Below are 15511 nucleotides of genomic sequence, written 5' to 3'. Positions count from 1 at the left end.
CCTGCTGAGTTCTGCCAGCATTTTGTGTTTTTAAAATAGTCCAAATGTGCTTAGCAATTGAGGAATGAGCATGTACAAAAGAAAATCTGCAGATGCTGGGAATCCAAGCAACAAACACAAATGCTGGAGGAACTCATCAGGCCAGGCAGCATCTGTGGAAAAAAGTACAGTCGATATTTCGGGTGGAAACCCTTTTGGCAGGACTGGAGAAAAAAAAGCTGAGGAGTAGATTTTAAAGATGGGGAGGGGAGAGAAAAACGCCAGGTGGTAGGTGAAACCTGGAGGGAGAGGGATAAAGTAAAGAGTTGGGGTTGATTGGTGAAGGAGACAGAAGGCCACGGGAGAAAGAGAAAGGGGGAAGGTCCCAGGGGAGACGATGAGTGGGCATGGAGACAAGGTGAGAGAGGGAAAAGGGGGTGGGAAATGGAGAAGAGAGTGGGGAGGCATTATCAGAAGTTTGAGAAATCGATGTTCATGCCATCAAGTTGGAGGCTACCCAAACAGAATACAGGGTGTCATTCCTCCAACCTAAGTGTGGCCTCATCCCGACAGTGGAGGAGGCCATAGATGGACATATCGGAATGGGAATGGGAAGTGGAATTAAAATGAGTGGCAACTGGGAGATTCCGCTTGTTCAGGTGGACGGAGCATAGGTGCTCGGCGAAACAGTCTCTCAATCTACGTCGGGTCTCACCGATGTACAGGAGGCGGCACCAGGAGCACCAAACACGGTAATTGACCCCAGCAGACTCACAGGTGAAGTGCCGCCTCACCCAGAATGACTGTTCAGGGCCCTGGATGGTAGTAAAGGAGGAGCTGTAGAGGCAAGTGTAGCACTTGTTCTGCTTGCAAGGGTAAGTGCCAGGAGGGAAAGGAGTGTGCTTGGCCTTGGTTATGCTCGTACCTCATGCCCCTACAACAATAATAATAATAATAATAATAATAATAATAATAACAACACATGGAACTTAACCAATTTACATCCCAGAAGTCTACAAACTTTGGGTTATTGAACTTCCTCGCAACTAGTCACAATGCAAACTATGCAAATCCAATGACTATAACCATGGAGATGCTGACTAATACATCTGTAACATGGCTTCAGTGCTGTTCGTTGTGGGTTATTATGCAACATTGTGTATGAAGTTATGAAGGGCAGAGGTGGGGTGAATGTGCAGAGTGCATTTCCCTGGGCTGCTGAACCAAGAGCTAGAGGGCGGACGTTTAGGGTTCTGTAGAAAGAGGAACGGTTAAAGTGTGAGTACGTTTAAAGCAAGAAGGATGGGATTTAATGGGAACTTGGGGGGGGGGGGGGGCTCATTTTTCAGCCAGTGAGTGATGAGTGTTTGAAATGAGCTGCTAGAGGATGTAGTTGTGGCACATTACAACATTTAGAGTCCGTAGTCGGAAACATGTTTTTTAACGGGCCAATCGGGGCAAGTGGAACCAGCGTAGATGAGAATCTTGCTCCGCATTAACCAGTTGAACCGAAGGATATCTTTATACCATGACTCAAAGTAACAATTGTGTCGCTCCCCACTGATGCAATGTGACGCTCGTATCTCACAGTGCTGGCGGCTGCACAGTCGCGCCCATTGATTCTGACATTCAGGCAAAACAAAACTTCGAAGGACTATTGTTTGAAATATTTATGCGTTGCCTGTCTTGGGCAAGGAGGTTCACTCGGCGAGTTTTACAATTATTAATAGGTAGATTCATAAAGAATAATACAAAATAAGTTTTGTTGGCAAAAACGACGTTTTCGGGGAACCATGGTCCAACAAAAAGGTGAACATTTTTAACCGTTCCCCCTTCTACAGATGCCTCTTGATGAGAATTTCAAACAGGATTACAAACACCCAGATTTAGATCGCCCATCCAGATGAAAATAAAGTGAGAAAACCAGGAAACAGCGCGCTCCCTCACCTTTCGATGCAGCCAGGAAACCATCAGAGTATCTTTCTCTTAGACAAAAGCAGCGAACTATAAGCACGATAAACTCTAGAGATCCTGGAATCTAAAGCAACACGCAAAATAACCGAGAAACTCTGCAGGTCAGCAACATCAATGGAAATAAACGGACAGTCGACCTCTCGGACCGAGGAAACGGGCATGCGCGTTAAAACTGAAAGTCCGTAAATGCACGGGAGTTCTAGACTTGCCGATATGGAAGAACAACCTAAATTTAAAAACGGTTATATCCAGCGTTCGCTGTTCGTGTTTTTGATGCTGTTAACTCTGACACTGGTCTTTCTAACCCTGCAGAATACAAAGGTGTGTATAATGGTGAAAGTAAAATGCTCAGTGAAAAGCAGTTCCTGACCATCGTTTGAAGTGATTGTGTTTAAACGAGTGCGCGTCTCTTGTTGAGCACCCGTTTTACAGGGAAATGATTAAAATGATCACAATCTGTTGCTCATCGCTCCTCTTCTCCTTCTACTGGCAACTCAAGACTTTAACCCATGCTCTCTTTCACCATCCTGTCCGCTCGGACACGCAAACTGTTGGTGCAGTTTGGGTACATCGTCGTTTTCGCTCATTACCAACCCTGCAAGTAGACACGGGTATCTGCTGTGCCTTCCCACTTTCTCCCCTTCAACTGTGGATCTACACACAGAGCAACGGAGAAATTATTAAGCTGCGCCTTCATAGCGTTGAAACGGCTATTTTAAATCACTTTTTATTAAACTATAAAAGTTTATTTACATCATCAGGTACAAACATTCAGTATTTACAAGACAGTAAGTATATTCAGATCAAAATGTGGTTACTACCGTCTATAAAACCGTCAATACCCCGTGCCGTGGGGGCACCGTTCCTGGAAGTTTCTCATTGTACCGCGTGCTCCCTCTCCAAGAACAGCCGGGAGCGAACAAATCCTCAGAAGAGGGGCACGGGGCGGGCAATCTGCCTGGGCAGTGTCTTCCATTTTCAGCCGCTTCGACACATAAATGGCCAACTTGGCCAGGCCCATGAGCATTCCCACCCCCTTCCGAACTGGGTGCCAGTAGATGAGGAACGCGGAACTAAAGTGCAGCGAGAACCTCAGCAGCAGCCCCTTGAGAAACGAACAGAGAGGCTGCAACCTCCCCCGTTCCGTGTACGCGTGGTTCACTGACTGTTCCCGTCTACAGAGTGGACAGGTGAACCTGCTCAGAAACCTGTTGTGCGGTACTGCCCGATACACCTTCCACCCCAGCTCCCCAATGTACAGTCCTTGTGACTGGTGTCCTCGGGTGTATTTAAGTAGCAAACGACCAGAATTTGAAATATGATCTGTTCCTTCTGATTTTTTATTGTTAAGTTCAGCCAGTAATGGAATTGGGAACAATGGTGAAGTATAGTTGACCCAACGAATCGATGTCCACAGATCTCCCGCTGCCCAGTTTTCGGCAGAAATGGAGTTTAGCAATCTCTACTGTTGGAAATTGTTACTTTAATTAGAGCCATTATGGATACAAATCGTACTGCCGTCCACGGGTGCTCTGCATGCCCTGACAAAGCGTTCTGTTCAGCACTGACAGTGAGCATTAACAGTTCACCTGACCTGTAGTGGGGCACAGTGGACAATCCCACTTTGCTGCATAGGCTGATCTAACAGAATCTTTGCACAATGCTCAGCAGTGAGAATGACTCTTTGTTTTCACTTCATTAACTGTGGATAATGCGAAATTCAGTTCCTCCTTTAGTTAGCTTCGGGCGCTGAGTGGATAAATTCACTGTATAGGAATACATTGTAAGCATTTTTATTAATTTAGTTTATCTCTTGTTTTTAGATATCATGCTAGAAAGTGTCAGGTAGAGCCTTTCTCACTGAAGTATACACTCAGTGGCCATTTTATTAGGTACAGGAAGTGTGAGTGTATTTTCATAATCTTCTGCTGCTGGTGCTCTTCTGCACACCGCTGTTGTAATCCACGGGTATTTGAATTACTGTCACCTTCCTGTAAGCTTGAACCAATCTGGCCATTCTCCTCTGACCTCTCTTATTAACAAGGTGTGTTCACCCACAGAACTGCATTAACAAGGTGAACATGTGTACCTAATGAGGTGGCTTCTGAGGGCGTGTATAATGCTGTGAACACTAGATAATAATTCTGTGATTAGAACTATGTTTTCTAATGATTCTCGACTTGATAATGAACATGAAAAAAATGTGGGTGTGATGATGTTGAAAAGTATATTCATTAATGTTGTTGCTTTCCGTAGTTCGAGCAATTTTCAACTTCCAGAGGAAAGCCCAAAAATCCAGCTCCAAAAAGTAATTCCACAACACAGCAGGAAGGGAAAATGGAGGAGATCGATTGGGTACACAGGCTGGTGAAGATTGGCTATCAGTATCACAGCTTCACTCCTGAAGAAAGATTGGAGGGTTCAGCCTTGATGAAACTGATTGAATGGCCAAAGCCTCCCAATGCTGAAGTTCCCTTTCAGAAAAGCAGTGACCCAACACATACTTGCTTTGTTATTTTAAATTCTGGAAAGACTTTCTATGTGGGAGATCAGTTACAGGTGATGGTACGTATGTACGATTTTGAAGGAAATCCAAAGCAATACGGGGGTGACTATCTCCAAGCCCGGATCCACACTCCAGAGTTGAAAGCTGGTTCAGCAGGAACGGTTATAGATCATCAAAATGGATTTTACTATATAAATTTTAATTTATCCTGGGCGGGAAAAGTCCAAGTGTCTGTTTCGTTGGTTCATCCCAGTGAAGGGATCCAAATATTAAAAAGGCTACGTGAAGAACGACCAGATAGAGTGTATTTGAAATGTACTTTCAAAGCTGGGGATGTTTCCGAGACTACAGTATGCAGTCTGTTTTTGCCTGAAACTAAACCACTCTGCAATTTTACTGATCTCAGGGCAGGGGAGCCCTGGTTCTGTTACAAACCAAAGAAGCTTTCCTGTTCTTCTCACATAAATTATGCTATAGGAGGATATGCAAAGAATGTTATAATTGGAGAAGAAAGACGTTTTTTTCAAAGGTTACGAACATTTACTTTTTTTGAAATTCAAAGTCAAAATGTGTTTAATATCAAAGTGTGTATATGATATACAACCCTGAGATTCATCTCCGTACAGACAGCCACAAAACAAAGTAACCCAATAGAACCCATTAAAAAACGACAAACACCCACTGTGCAGAAAAACAACAAATCATGCAAACACTTGAAGTTCCCGAAATAAGTCCACAGCCACAAAGCCAGTCATCACTGCAGCCAATTAGTTGCAGGGCACAGTGTCAGTGAGGCGAGTTGTACTGGCCTGCCCCTCACCTCCAGCCCTGACACCCTGACCTTTTTAATTTGGCCTGGCGTTTAAACTGTGCAAGCCTCAGGTCATTCCTCGCTCTTTTGTCAGGGCCCCTCCGGATCGATACGCTCTTTGGTCTGGACTCCACCTCCTCAATTCAGCCTGTACCCAGCCCTTCCAATTAGGTCCGGCACTTAAATTGTTCAAACCCCAGTCCTGCCATGGGTCTGCATGTTTCACCTTGGTTCTGTCACTTCGAATCATCTCCAAGTCTGCTCCAGGTACCACTGCCTTGATTTGCCTCATAAATGCCATGTCACAACCGCCCTGCACCTTCGAGGCTTCAGTTTACACTGCAAGGGAAGTTATAATCTAGTGATTGCAATGTTCATTTTCCATAAAAAGTGTTAATAATGACTTATTTAATAGTTTTTTTTAAAGAGCAAACACGAGGAAATCTGCAGATGCTGGAAATTCAAACAACAAGACACAGAAAATGCTGGTGGAACACAGCAGGCCAGGCAGCATCTATAGGGAGAAGCGCTGACGACGTTTCGGGCCGAGACCCTTCGTCAGAAATGTCGACAGCACTTCTCCCTATAGATGCTGCCTGGCCTGCTGTGTTCCACCAGCATTTTCTGTGTCTTGTTATTTAATAGTTTTGTTTGTTTTGTTTTGTGACAGGCAAGTAGACACTGTACTTCACCTGTGCTGTCTTGTTATTTTGTTATTGCCATTTTTCAGTATTTTCTGGGTTTGTTTCTGATTTGTATCTAACCTACGCTGTTTGTTGCTTTGAATTTCCATTCATTTTGTTTCTACATTTGGAGTTCTAATTAATTTAAGAAGTTTCAGTTGCTCCAGTTTGCTGGTGCTGGTTGTTAGGTTTAATTACTATAAATTATCTCTATGCTGGTACGAGAATTGGGGGAAGATTTGATAAATATCTGAAAAAAAACAGGTAAAAGGACAGCAAGAGAGACAATAGACAATAGACAGTAGGTGCAGGAGTAGGCCATTTGGCCCTTCTAGCTAGCACCACCATTCACTATGATCATGGTTGATCATACACAATCAGTACCCTGTTCCTGCCCTCTCCCCATATCCCTTGACCCCGCTATCTATAAGAGCTCTATCTAACTCTCTCTTGAATGCATCCAGAAACTTGGTCTCCACTGCCTTCCGGGGCAGAGCATTCCACATATCCACCACTCTCTGGGTGAAAAAGTTTTTCTGCATCTCTGTTCTAAATGGCCTACCCCTTATTCTTAAACTGTGGCCTCTAGTTCTGGACTCACCCATCAGCGGGAACATGTTTCCTGCCTCCAGCGTGTCCAATCCCTTAATAATCTTATATGTTTCAATCAGATCCCCTCTCATCCTTCTCAATTTCAGTGTATACAAGCCCAGTCGCTCCAATCTTTCAACATATGACAGTCCCACCATTCCGGGAATTAACCTTGTGAACCTACTCTGCACTCCCTCAATAGCAAGAATGTCCTTCCTCAAATTTGGAGACCAAAACTGCACACAATACTCCAGTTGGGGTCTCACCAGGGCCCTGTACAGCTGCAGAAGGACCTCTTTACTCCTATACTCAATTCCTCTTGTTATAAAGGCCAGCATGCCATTAGCTTTCTTCACTGCCTGCTGTACCTGCATGCTTGCTTTCATTGACTGATGTACAAGAACACCTAGATCTCGTTGTACTTCCCCTTTTCCTAACTTGACTCCATTTAGATAGTAATCTGCCTTCCTGTTCTTGCCACCAAAGTGGATAACCTCACATTTATCCACATTTAACTGCATCTGCCATATATTTGCCCACTCACCCAACCTGTCCAAGTCACCCTGCATTCTCATAACATCCTCCTGACATTTCACACTGCCACCCAGCTTTGTGTCATCAGCAAATTTGCTAATGTTACTTTTAATCCCTTCATCTAAATCATGAATGTATATCGTAAACAGCTGCGGTCCCAGCACCGAACCTTGCGGTACCCCACTGGTCACAGCCTGCCATTCCGAAAGGGACCCGTTAATTGCTACTCTTTGTTTCCTGTCAGCCAGCCAATTTTCAATCCATGTCAGTCCTCTGCCCCCAATACTATGTGCCCTAATTTTGCCCACTAATCTCCTATGTGGGACTTTATCAAAAGCTTTCTGGAAGTGGAATTGCTCCAAGAACTGGCATAGGCTTGAAATATGAAATGAAATATGAAATTGTTTCTTTCTGTGTTGTAAGAAAAGATCTAAAAATGATCTACCATTTTTCTGCCTCCTGTATAACTGCTTTATTTTCCTTTGCAGTCTTTGTCATCCTCTGCTTGCTTTCAAATATATTTGCAATGTCAGTAAATATGGTTACACTACATTCAGTCCCTCTTCCTAAACAACTTAAATTCAATGGAATATACTGTCACTCTGTCTGTACCACTGATGTGTTAGAGGTTGCCAACCAAAGTGATTCATTATCCTGACTGTTAATTAGTTGGTCCTCATTACATAATCTATAATATGATATATATAATTAGGTACTTGCATTGTGTGATAACCTTTTATCCAATAGCATCTGGAAATCCAAATACACAATTCTTGGTCTCCATTCACCCAGGGCAAGCCCTCTTCTCATTGTTACCATCAGGAAGGATGCCTGAAGCCACACACTCAGTGGTTCAGGAACAGCTTCTTCCCCTCTCCCATCAGATTTCTAAATGGACAATGAACCCATGAACACTACTTCACTTTTTTATTATTTCTGTTTTGCACTTTTTAAATATATATACTTTCTGTAATTGATTCATTTTTTCCTATGTTTATCATGTATGAAGTTATACTGCTGCCACTAAGTTAACAAATTTCATGATATATGCTGATGGTATTAAATCTGATTCTGAGCATTCTGCAGTGACTTCTGACATCATGGGGAAAATTCTGTAACCTGTTGATAGATGTTGCACTAAGTGTCTATTACTTGCTGCCTGAATTCTCTTTTCTTTAAATGGGGTTGTATTTATGCTTCTGTAAACCATTAGGCCTTTCCAGAATCTGGGGATATTGGAAAGTCGGGATCAATATCTTCACTATCTCTGCATCCACTTAGAACACAGAACAGTATATCTGAGGAAATGGTCCTTCAGTGCACAATGTTCCTTCCATTCCCTGACTGTTCATGTATCTGTATAAGTGACTCTTAAATGTTGCCTTCATAGAACATAGCAGAACATACAGCAGAAGAAAAAGCCTTTTAACACACAATGTTGCACTGAACCAGCAAAAAGCAAATGAAAAACTCCTGAACATTAATCTCTCCATGTCCATATCCCTCCAACTTCCTCACATTCACGTGCCTATCCAAACGTCTCCTAAAAGCCTCTAATGTATTTGCCTCTACCACTATACCAGGAAATGCATTCCAGGCATCCACAACTCTCCGAGTAAAAATACTTGCCCCTCACATCCCTCTTGAATGTACCCCCTCTCACCTCAATGCATGTCCTCTGGTATTAGGTATTTCAACCACGGGAAACAGATACTTTCTCCACTCTATATATGCCTCTCATAATCTATTAAACCTCTTTCAGATCTCCCCTCAGCCTCCAGCACTCAAGAAAACTGCCACCTCTCCTGGCACTTACAACTCTCTGTAAGAAATGTTTCTTCTTTACTTGCTTTAAATTTTTCCCCATCTCACCATCAACTTTGACTAACTATACCTCTCTTCATTTTATATTCTATAATGTCACATTTCAGCCTCTGACATTCCAGGAAAAGCAGTCCAAGTTTATCCAATCTCTCCTTATTACGACAAAGACTCTCGCCGAACGGTTTCAGCTTGAAACATCAACAATACTTTTTTCCATAGATGCTGCCTGACCTGCTGAGTTCCTCCAGCATTTTATGTGTGTTGCTTACCTATTGCTAATACTCTTTATTTTTAAATAATACAATTTATTTGTGTCACCAGTTTGCCAATCTTGTAATAAATGCTGCTTGGGTTCAGATAAAGTCTCTTTCATTTTGGCCACTTACCATTTTTCTCATTTTTATTTGGAGGGCACATCTTGTGTTTGCTTTTCTGTTTTTGTCCATCGTCTCAACATGCTGCTTATCATTATGCATTTGTTTCCTTGCTCAATTCCTCAACTTCACAAATTTCCCCTCAATTGGACCATAACTATGTCAGTAGACCCCATAGTATCCTAGGTATTTTATTTTCCAACATAAACTCTAACAAGTCTATCCAGGTGAAAAGGTCCCTTTCTCTCCATTTGCCCACAGAAATTGATGGCAACGTAGCATTTGTTCCATAATGGCATGCAAGCCACAAACCTAAACAATGTGCCTGCAAAGAGAACTATTTTTCTTCACGACCAGTGACAAACAAGGCTGCATCATTGCCCCAAAGCTTTTCTCAAGCCCCCTGTGTTTCACCCCACTGCCAATAATGGAGCTAATCCAATCTGTCATGGCTGGGTATGTTGCAAAAGCCCCTTACAAGTATTAGTGACAATTTTGTTTTCTAACTGAATTCCTGTCTGGTTTCTCTGAGACAAGGCATGGAGGGCATGAACCTTCCTCGAGGCTGACTTTCAATGTCTATCCTAATTCACTGAGTCACCCAGTTCCTCTGCCACCCCTTTTTATTGCTGAGCATGTCAGTAATTCAAATGCAGAGTGATCACAATATCATTAATTAATATGCCAAATTGGCAATGCCAAATATTACACCTATCCCTATGTACAAGAACAATCAACATGGAAGGCAAAGAAAGCACTCAGAATTTAGTATGGCTCAATCTTTACTAATACTTGGATCAGCTAAATTTTAGACATTCAAATAATGCTTATAACTCTCAATAATCTTACATCTATTAGCTTGCTACCTGATACATTCAATCATAGAACTCAGCAGCAGACTTGGAAACTATTCAATTGAAATAAACTGGCCAGGCTCACTGACATTGTTGTCATGAATATCTATTTACAGTCTGTACCTCGCAGTTTAATTACCATAGGTCATTTCTCACAGCAGCTGCCAGTTGTTAATACTTTGATCAGTCACTCAGTACTGATGTGACATTCCTCCAGTTAAACGGTTTGCATTTCTGGAGAATTTCACAGACCATGAACTAACCTTGTGTGCAGTCACTGTCCAGTCTTAAGTTTCGGGTTGAGTCTCTGCAAGAGTTCTGTTTAGGATTGGGACTACATGGGTGCAGAGTCTCGACCCCAAATATCAACCATTCATTTGGCTCCTCATTTCCTGTCCCAGCAAGTTCTTCCAGAAGATATTTTCTTTCTCCACATTCCAGTACCTATAGTTACTTATGACTTCTTGCTGTTTTAACCCTTTTTTCCACAATCATCGGTTCATATGAAGTTGGCCTTAGATACATCCCACCAAGTTCTTAGATACTGGCCAGAAGCAGCTGAAGTTATTTTCCAATTGAGATGGATTGAATTATGAAGGGCTTAAAAGCGTGAATAAGAAGCACATCTTCTCTTGGCAGAGGATATAGATTTAAATAGTTGCTAAGACAATTAGTAAAGATCTGAGCTGAAGTTCCTTCACCTAAGAGTTGATGTGCACACAGAATTGTGACATTCAATGTTGCACACCCAATCCTAGAAGTTGATGCAAGGCAAATTATGAAAACATTAGGTAGGAACTAGGAGAGTTAATTGGGAACAGCTGCTTTTGAGCAAGTCCACATCTGACATGTGGTTGGTCCTTAAAGACCAACTGCATAGAGTACAGGACAGATACTGTCTGTTCTGGTCAGAAGGAAGGACAAGATGGCAAGATAAGAAAACTTTAGATATTGAGAGAGGTGTTGAATTTAGACAAGAAGAAAAAGAGAAAGTACTTGTATGTAAAGCTTAGGAATCTATAATCAAGCAGAGCCCTTAAGGATTACAAAAGAAGACAGAAAAGAACTGAAGAAGGGAATTAGGAAAGCCAGGAGGGGCAATGAAAAGTCCTTGACAAGCAGGATTAAAAACAATTCCAAGGCATTCTATACATACAGTGAGAGCAAGAGGATAACCAGGGAGAAGGTGGGACCACTCAAGAATAAAGCAGTGGGGGTGAAGGGATGTCTGCTTGGATGCTGAGGATATGGGTGAGGCTCTTAATTAGTATTTTACATCAGTATTTGCCAAGGTGAAGGGCATGGGAGATAGGGAGATCAGTGCTGAGAGTATTGATATGACAGAGCATTTTGAGGTAAAGGAGGATGTGGTTTTGGATCTCTTAAAGACCATTAAAGTGGATAAGTCACAGGGTTTGATGGGATACATCCAGGGTTATTGAAAGAGGCAAAAGAAGAAATTACTGTGGACTTGAACAATGTCTTCAAGTCTGCTACAGCAACAAGCAAGGTAACAGAGGACTGGCAAGCAACTAATATCCTTCCATTATTCAAAAAGGGAAATTGAGATAATTCTGGAAATTATAGACCAGTGAATCTCACATCAGTAGTAAGCAGGTTACTGGGAGGAATTCTTTAGGTATAGGGTTTATGACCATTGGAAAACCATAGCCTAATTAGGGAGAGCCAGCATTACTTTGTGCAGCTAAGTCATGTCTTACTAACTTGATTGAATTTTTTTGTACTGGGACCTCTCTCTTTGTTATGTTATGACCTAAACGAAAATGTAGATTGGTGGGTTAGTAAATTTGCAGATGATACAAAGATTGGTGTTGTGGTGGATAGTGTAGTTGACTGACAAAGAAAACAACAGATAAATAGATAGATACTTTATTGATCCCAGAGGAAATTACAGTGTCGCAGTAGTATGACAAGTGCACAGGTATACAAATATTAGAAGAGAAGTAAGAAACAATAAAAAAAAGTTACCTCAAACAGTCTAACAGAAGGAGGTCATCATTTCCCCGGCTATAGGTTGACTCATTATAGAGCCTAATGGTCGAGGGTAAGAATGACCTCATATCACTCTATAAAGCAGCGCAGTTGTCTTAGTCATTTACTAAAAGTGCTCCTCTGTTCAGCCAAGGAGGCATGTAGAGAGTGAGAAACAATTGTCCAGAATTGCCAGGACTTTCCATAAGTTCTTTTGTTCTACCACAGTCTCCAGTGTGTCCAGTTTGACTCCAATAACAGAGCCAAGCTTCCTAATCAGATTATTGAGACTGCTAGCATCATTTGTGTTGATGCCATTGTCCCAGCACACCACAGCATAGCATAGAAGATTGTACTGGTGATAGCAGACTGGTAGAACAGGTGAATTTCTGCAGATGACTTGACATTGTGTTGTATCGAAAGTCAAAGGAATACAAGATAAACAAGAAGGGATATAAATCAGTTGCAGATATTGTTGAGAAAAAGCAGATGGAGTTTAAACTGCCTAAATGTGAAGTGTTGCACATTGCTAGGTCTAATGCAAAGGGAAAGCACACTATTAAGGGCAAGATCCTTAACAGTGTCAAAGAAACAGAAGTATCTTGTGGTCCCAGTCCATTGCTTCCTGAAAGTGTCTACACAGGTTGATACGATGGTTAAGAAGGCATATGGCATGCTTGCCTTTATTAGTCAAGGCATTAAGTTCAAAAGTCAGCAAGTTATGTTGCAGCTTTATAAAACTCTAGTTAGGTCACATCTGGAGTATTGCATAGTTTCGGTTGCTCCATTATAGGAAGGATAGCGAGGCTTTGGAGATGGTGCACAAGTCATTTACCAGGATGCTAGGCAGGTTGCTTTTTTTCTTGGAGCAGCGAAGGCTAATGAGAGATCTGACAGAAGTTTATAAGATTATGAGAGGCATAGATAGAGTAGACACACGGCGCCTTTATCCCAGTGTTTAAGTATCTAATACCAGACAGCATACATTTAAGGTGAGAGGGGGAAATTTCAAAGGAGACGTAAGGGTCAGGTTTTTTTTTACAGAGTGGTGTTTGCATGGAATGTGCAGCCTGGGGTGGTGGCAGAGGCAGACACATTAGGACTTTTAGGAGACGTTTAGGTAGGCACATGAATATGAGGACAATGGAAGGATAATGAAAATGTGTAGGCAGAAAAGATGTACTTAGTCAGCCATTTGATTACTAATGTAATTGGTTTAGCTAAACATTTTGGACCAAAGGGCCTGTTCCTGTGCTGTTTTATGAGATTACACTAGGTAGCTCCTTTGACTGGTATGAACCATATGGATGTGAATAATCTGAATGGAGCAATGCTACAGCACTGTTAATCCTCAAGTCTAATGTAATGGTTCTTATCTAGAGTCTGATACTTTAATAAAAGATGAATTTCCTTTAGTAGCAATAACATCTAATGTGCAAGGCAAGTTGGAATGCACTGGGTTTGCTGAGTTATATCTTTGAAACTATTAAAGAGATTGAGTTTAAAGCCAAAATTTTGGAGGCTACATTAATTGCATTGGGCTAGGTTGGAGAAATAGAATAGTTAAGGACTTTCTTCAAACTGTCTCCTGAATATTTTACATTGAACATGTGACTTAATCTATGGTATTGGTATTTACAGTGGTGTCAACATCAAGAGACCCATATTACCCTGTGGCATCGGTCATGTAATCGTAAAGCCGTCCCCACGACAAAGTAAGATCATTTATAATCATAACTAATAAACTGATAGTTTGGTATTTTAGAGAAAATATAAATAGAATAATGGAGTAGTTCCTTGGCGTAAGTATTGCAGATTTTTCAAATAAAATACAGGTCCACAATCCCTTATCTGAAATCCTTGGGGCCAGTTGCATTTCAGAATTCAGAATTTTTTTGGATTTCAGAATCCCTCTTTATTGGCTCCGGGACCCTCCATGGATACCAAAAAAACACATATGCTCAAGTCCCTTATTTAACCTGTCTCAGTACAGGTGGACTTTAGGACCCAGTGGAGCTCCGGACCTATACACATCCTCCCGTATACTTTAAATCATCTCTAGATTACTTATAATACCTAATACAATGTAAATGCTATGTAAATAGTTGTTATACTGTATTGTTTAGGGAATAATGACAAGAATTTTTTTTTATTTCCAACAAAATCATTCAATAAAACAAAAATATACAGCTTCAAATGAACGAAATCAAACACATGGTAAATGACTTATTGGAATAAATGTAGAACATCACTGTCACTATAAAACTTCAGTAACTTGTCTTTCTGTTTCTTTAAATCATATACAGCAGTAGTTCCGACACTATATTCTTCACCATATTCACCATATTCTTTCTTCACTGATGCACCATGATCAAGCTTCTGCAATAACTCCACTTTCTGTGTTATTGATAATGATAGATGCTTCCTTCTCTTTTTCTCATTGTTACCCATAGGAGTATCTGCAGCTCTTTTTGACATTTTCACAGTGAAATTAAACACAAAGTCAACAGTGAACACAAAATATCAGCGAACAGCAAATGCATGTGTAACTAGTACGAGCGCTGAGCCACAACTGGCGTCTGGCGGCCTCTGCTAGTGCTGCCACGTCACACCTGAGTGACGTCAGCTGTTGGTGAAAAAACACTTCGGTTTTCAGAGCTTTTTGGATTTCAGAATTTGGAATAAGGGATTGTGGACCTGTATAACTTAACAGTGTACATATTTATTTTTGGAATTACATAAACATCAGCTATATATCCTTTTAAAACTATAACTTATTCAGCAAAATGTACAGTTTAGTTGGTTTAATATTGATCCAGAATTTTACACTGAATATATTTATCAATTTATCAATGATGATGGACCATCATCAAACATACACTAAGCCTGAGCATTTCTGCCAGATCCCCCCCCCCCCACAGCAACAGCAGCAATAAATAAAATTGGTGACTTATTCCACAGGAAATGAAATGGGTTAGAACTAGTGGTTAGCCAGCTACTAATCACTGCTGTAATGCACAAATTGTAGATGAGAGAATTACCAGTAATCTTAAACAATTTTGTCCATTTATTATTCATAATGTAACATTTCATAAATAAGGTGGTGTACCATTTGCTCTTGGTGCAGATATAGTATTGCAGTTAATCAATGTTCCCTCTAATTTGGAATGTGTGCAAAATTCTTGTGCTGTGCAATTTTTTGCCCAGAGACAATAACATGTGCACTAAATAATTAAATCATTTCTTCAATATAAACAGTATAAATGAGCCAGTTCTAAAATCTGCAAACAAATCAAAAACTCCACATTGTCAACACCATCTGCATCAGAATCCAGTAAAGGAAATGTGATCGTGTACGATCGTGAAATATACTTAACATGCCAATGAGA

General features: G+C 41.1%; 1 protein-coding gene across 2 annotated transcripts in view; it reads left to right on the top strand.

The window, feature by feature from the left end:
- LOC140727629 (NXPE family member 3-like) overlaps positions 1 to 15511 on the top strand; it is a 34668-nt gene that overhangs the window by 10541 nt on the left and 8616 nt on the right. Inside the window, exons 2-4 of one of the 2 annotated variants that reach the window (XM_073045236.1) lie at positions 1821 to 2274; positions 4210 to 4988; positions 13764 to 13837. In XM_073045236.1, coding sequence (XP_072901337.1) covers positions 2140 to 2274; positions 4210 to 4988; positions 13764 to 13837 — 988 coding nt within the window. In that variant the 5' untranslated portion in view covers positions 1821 to 2139. Of the gene's footprint in view, positions 1 to 1449; positions 2275 to 4209; positions 4989 to 13763; positions 13838 to 15511 lie in introns of those variants that run through there. The other variant, XM_073045235.1, reaches the window with a different exon arrangement.

Source organism: Hemitrygon akajei, chromosome 5, assembly GCF_048418815.1.
Source record: "Hemitrygon akajei chromosome 5, sHemAka1.3, whole genome shotgun sequence".
Lineage (NCBI taxonomy): Eukaryota > Metazoa > Chordata > Chondrichthyes > Myliobatiformes > Dasyatidae > Hemitrygon > Hemitrygon akajei.
Note: the sequence above shows the minus strand (reverse complement) of the source record. Positions and strands in the feature narration are given on the sequence as shown.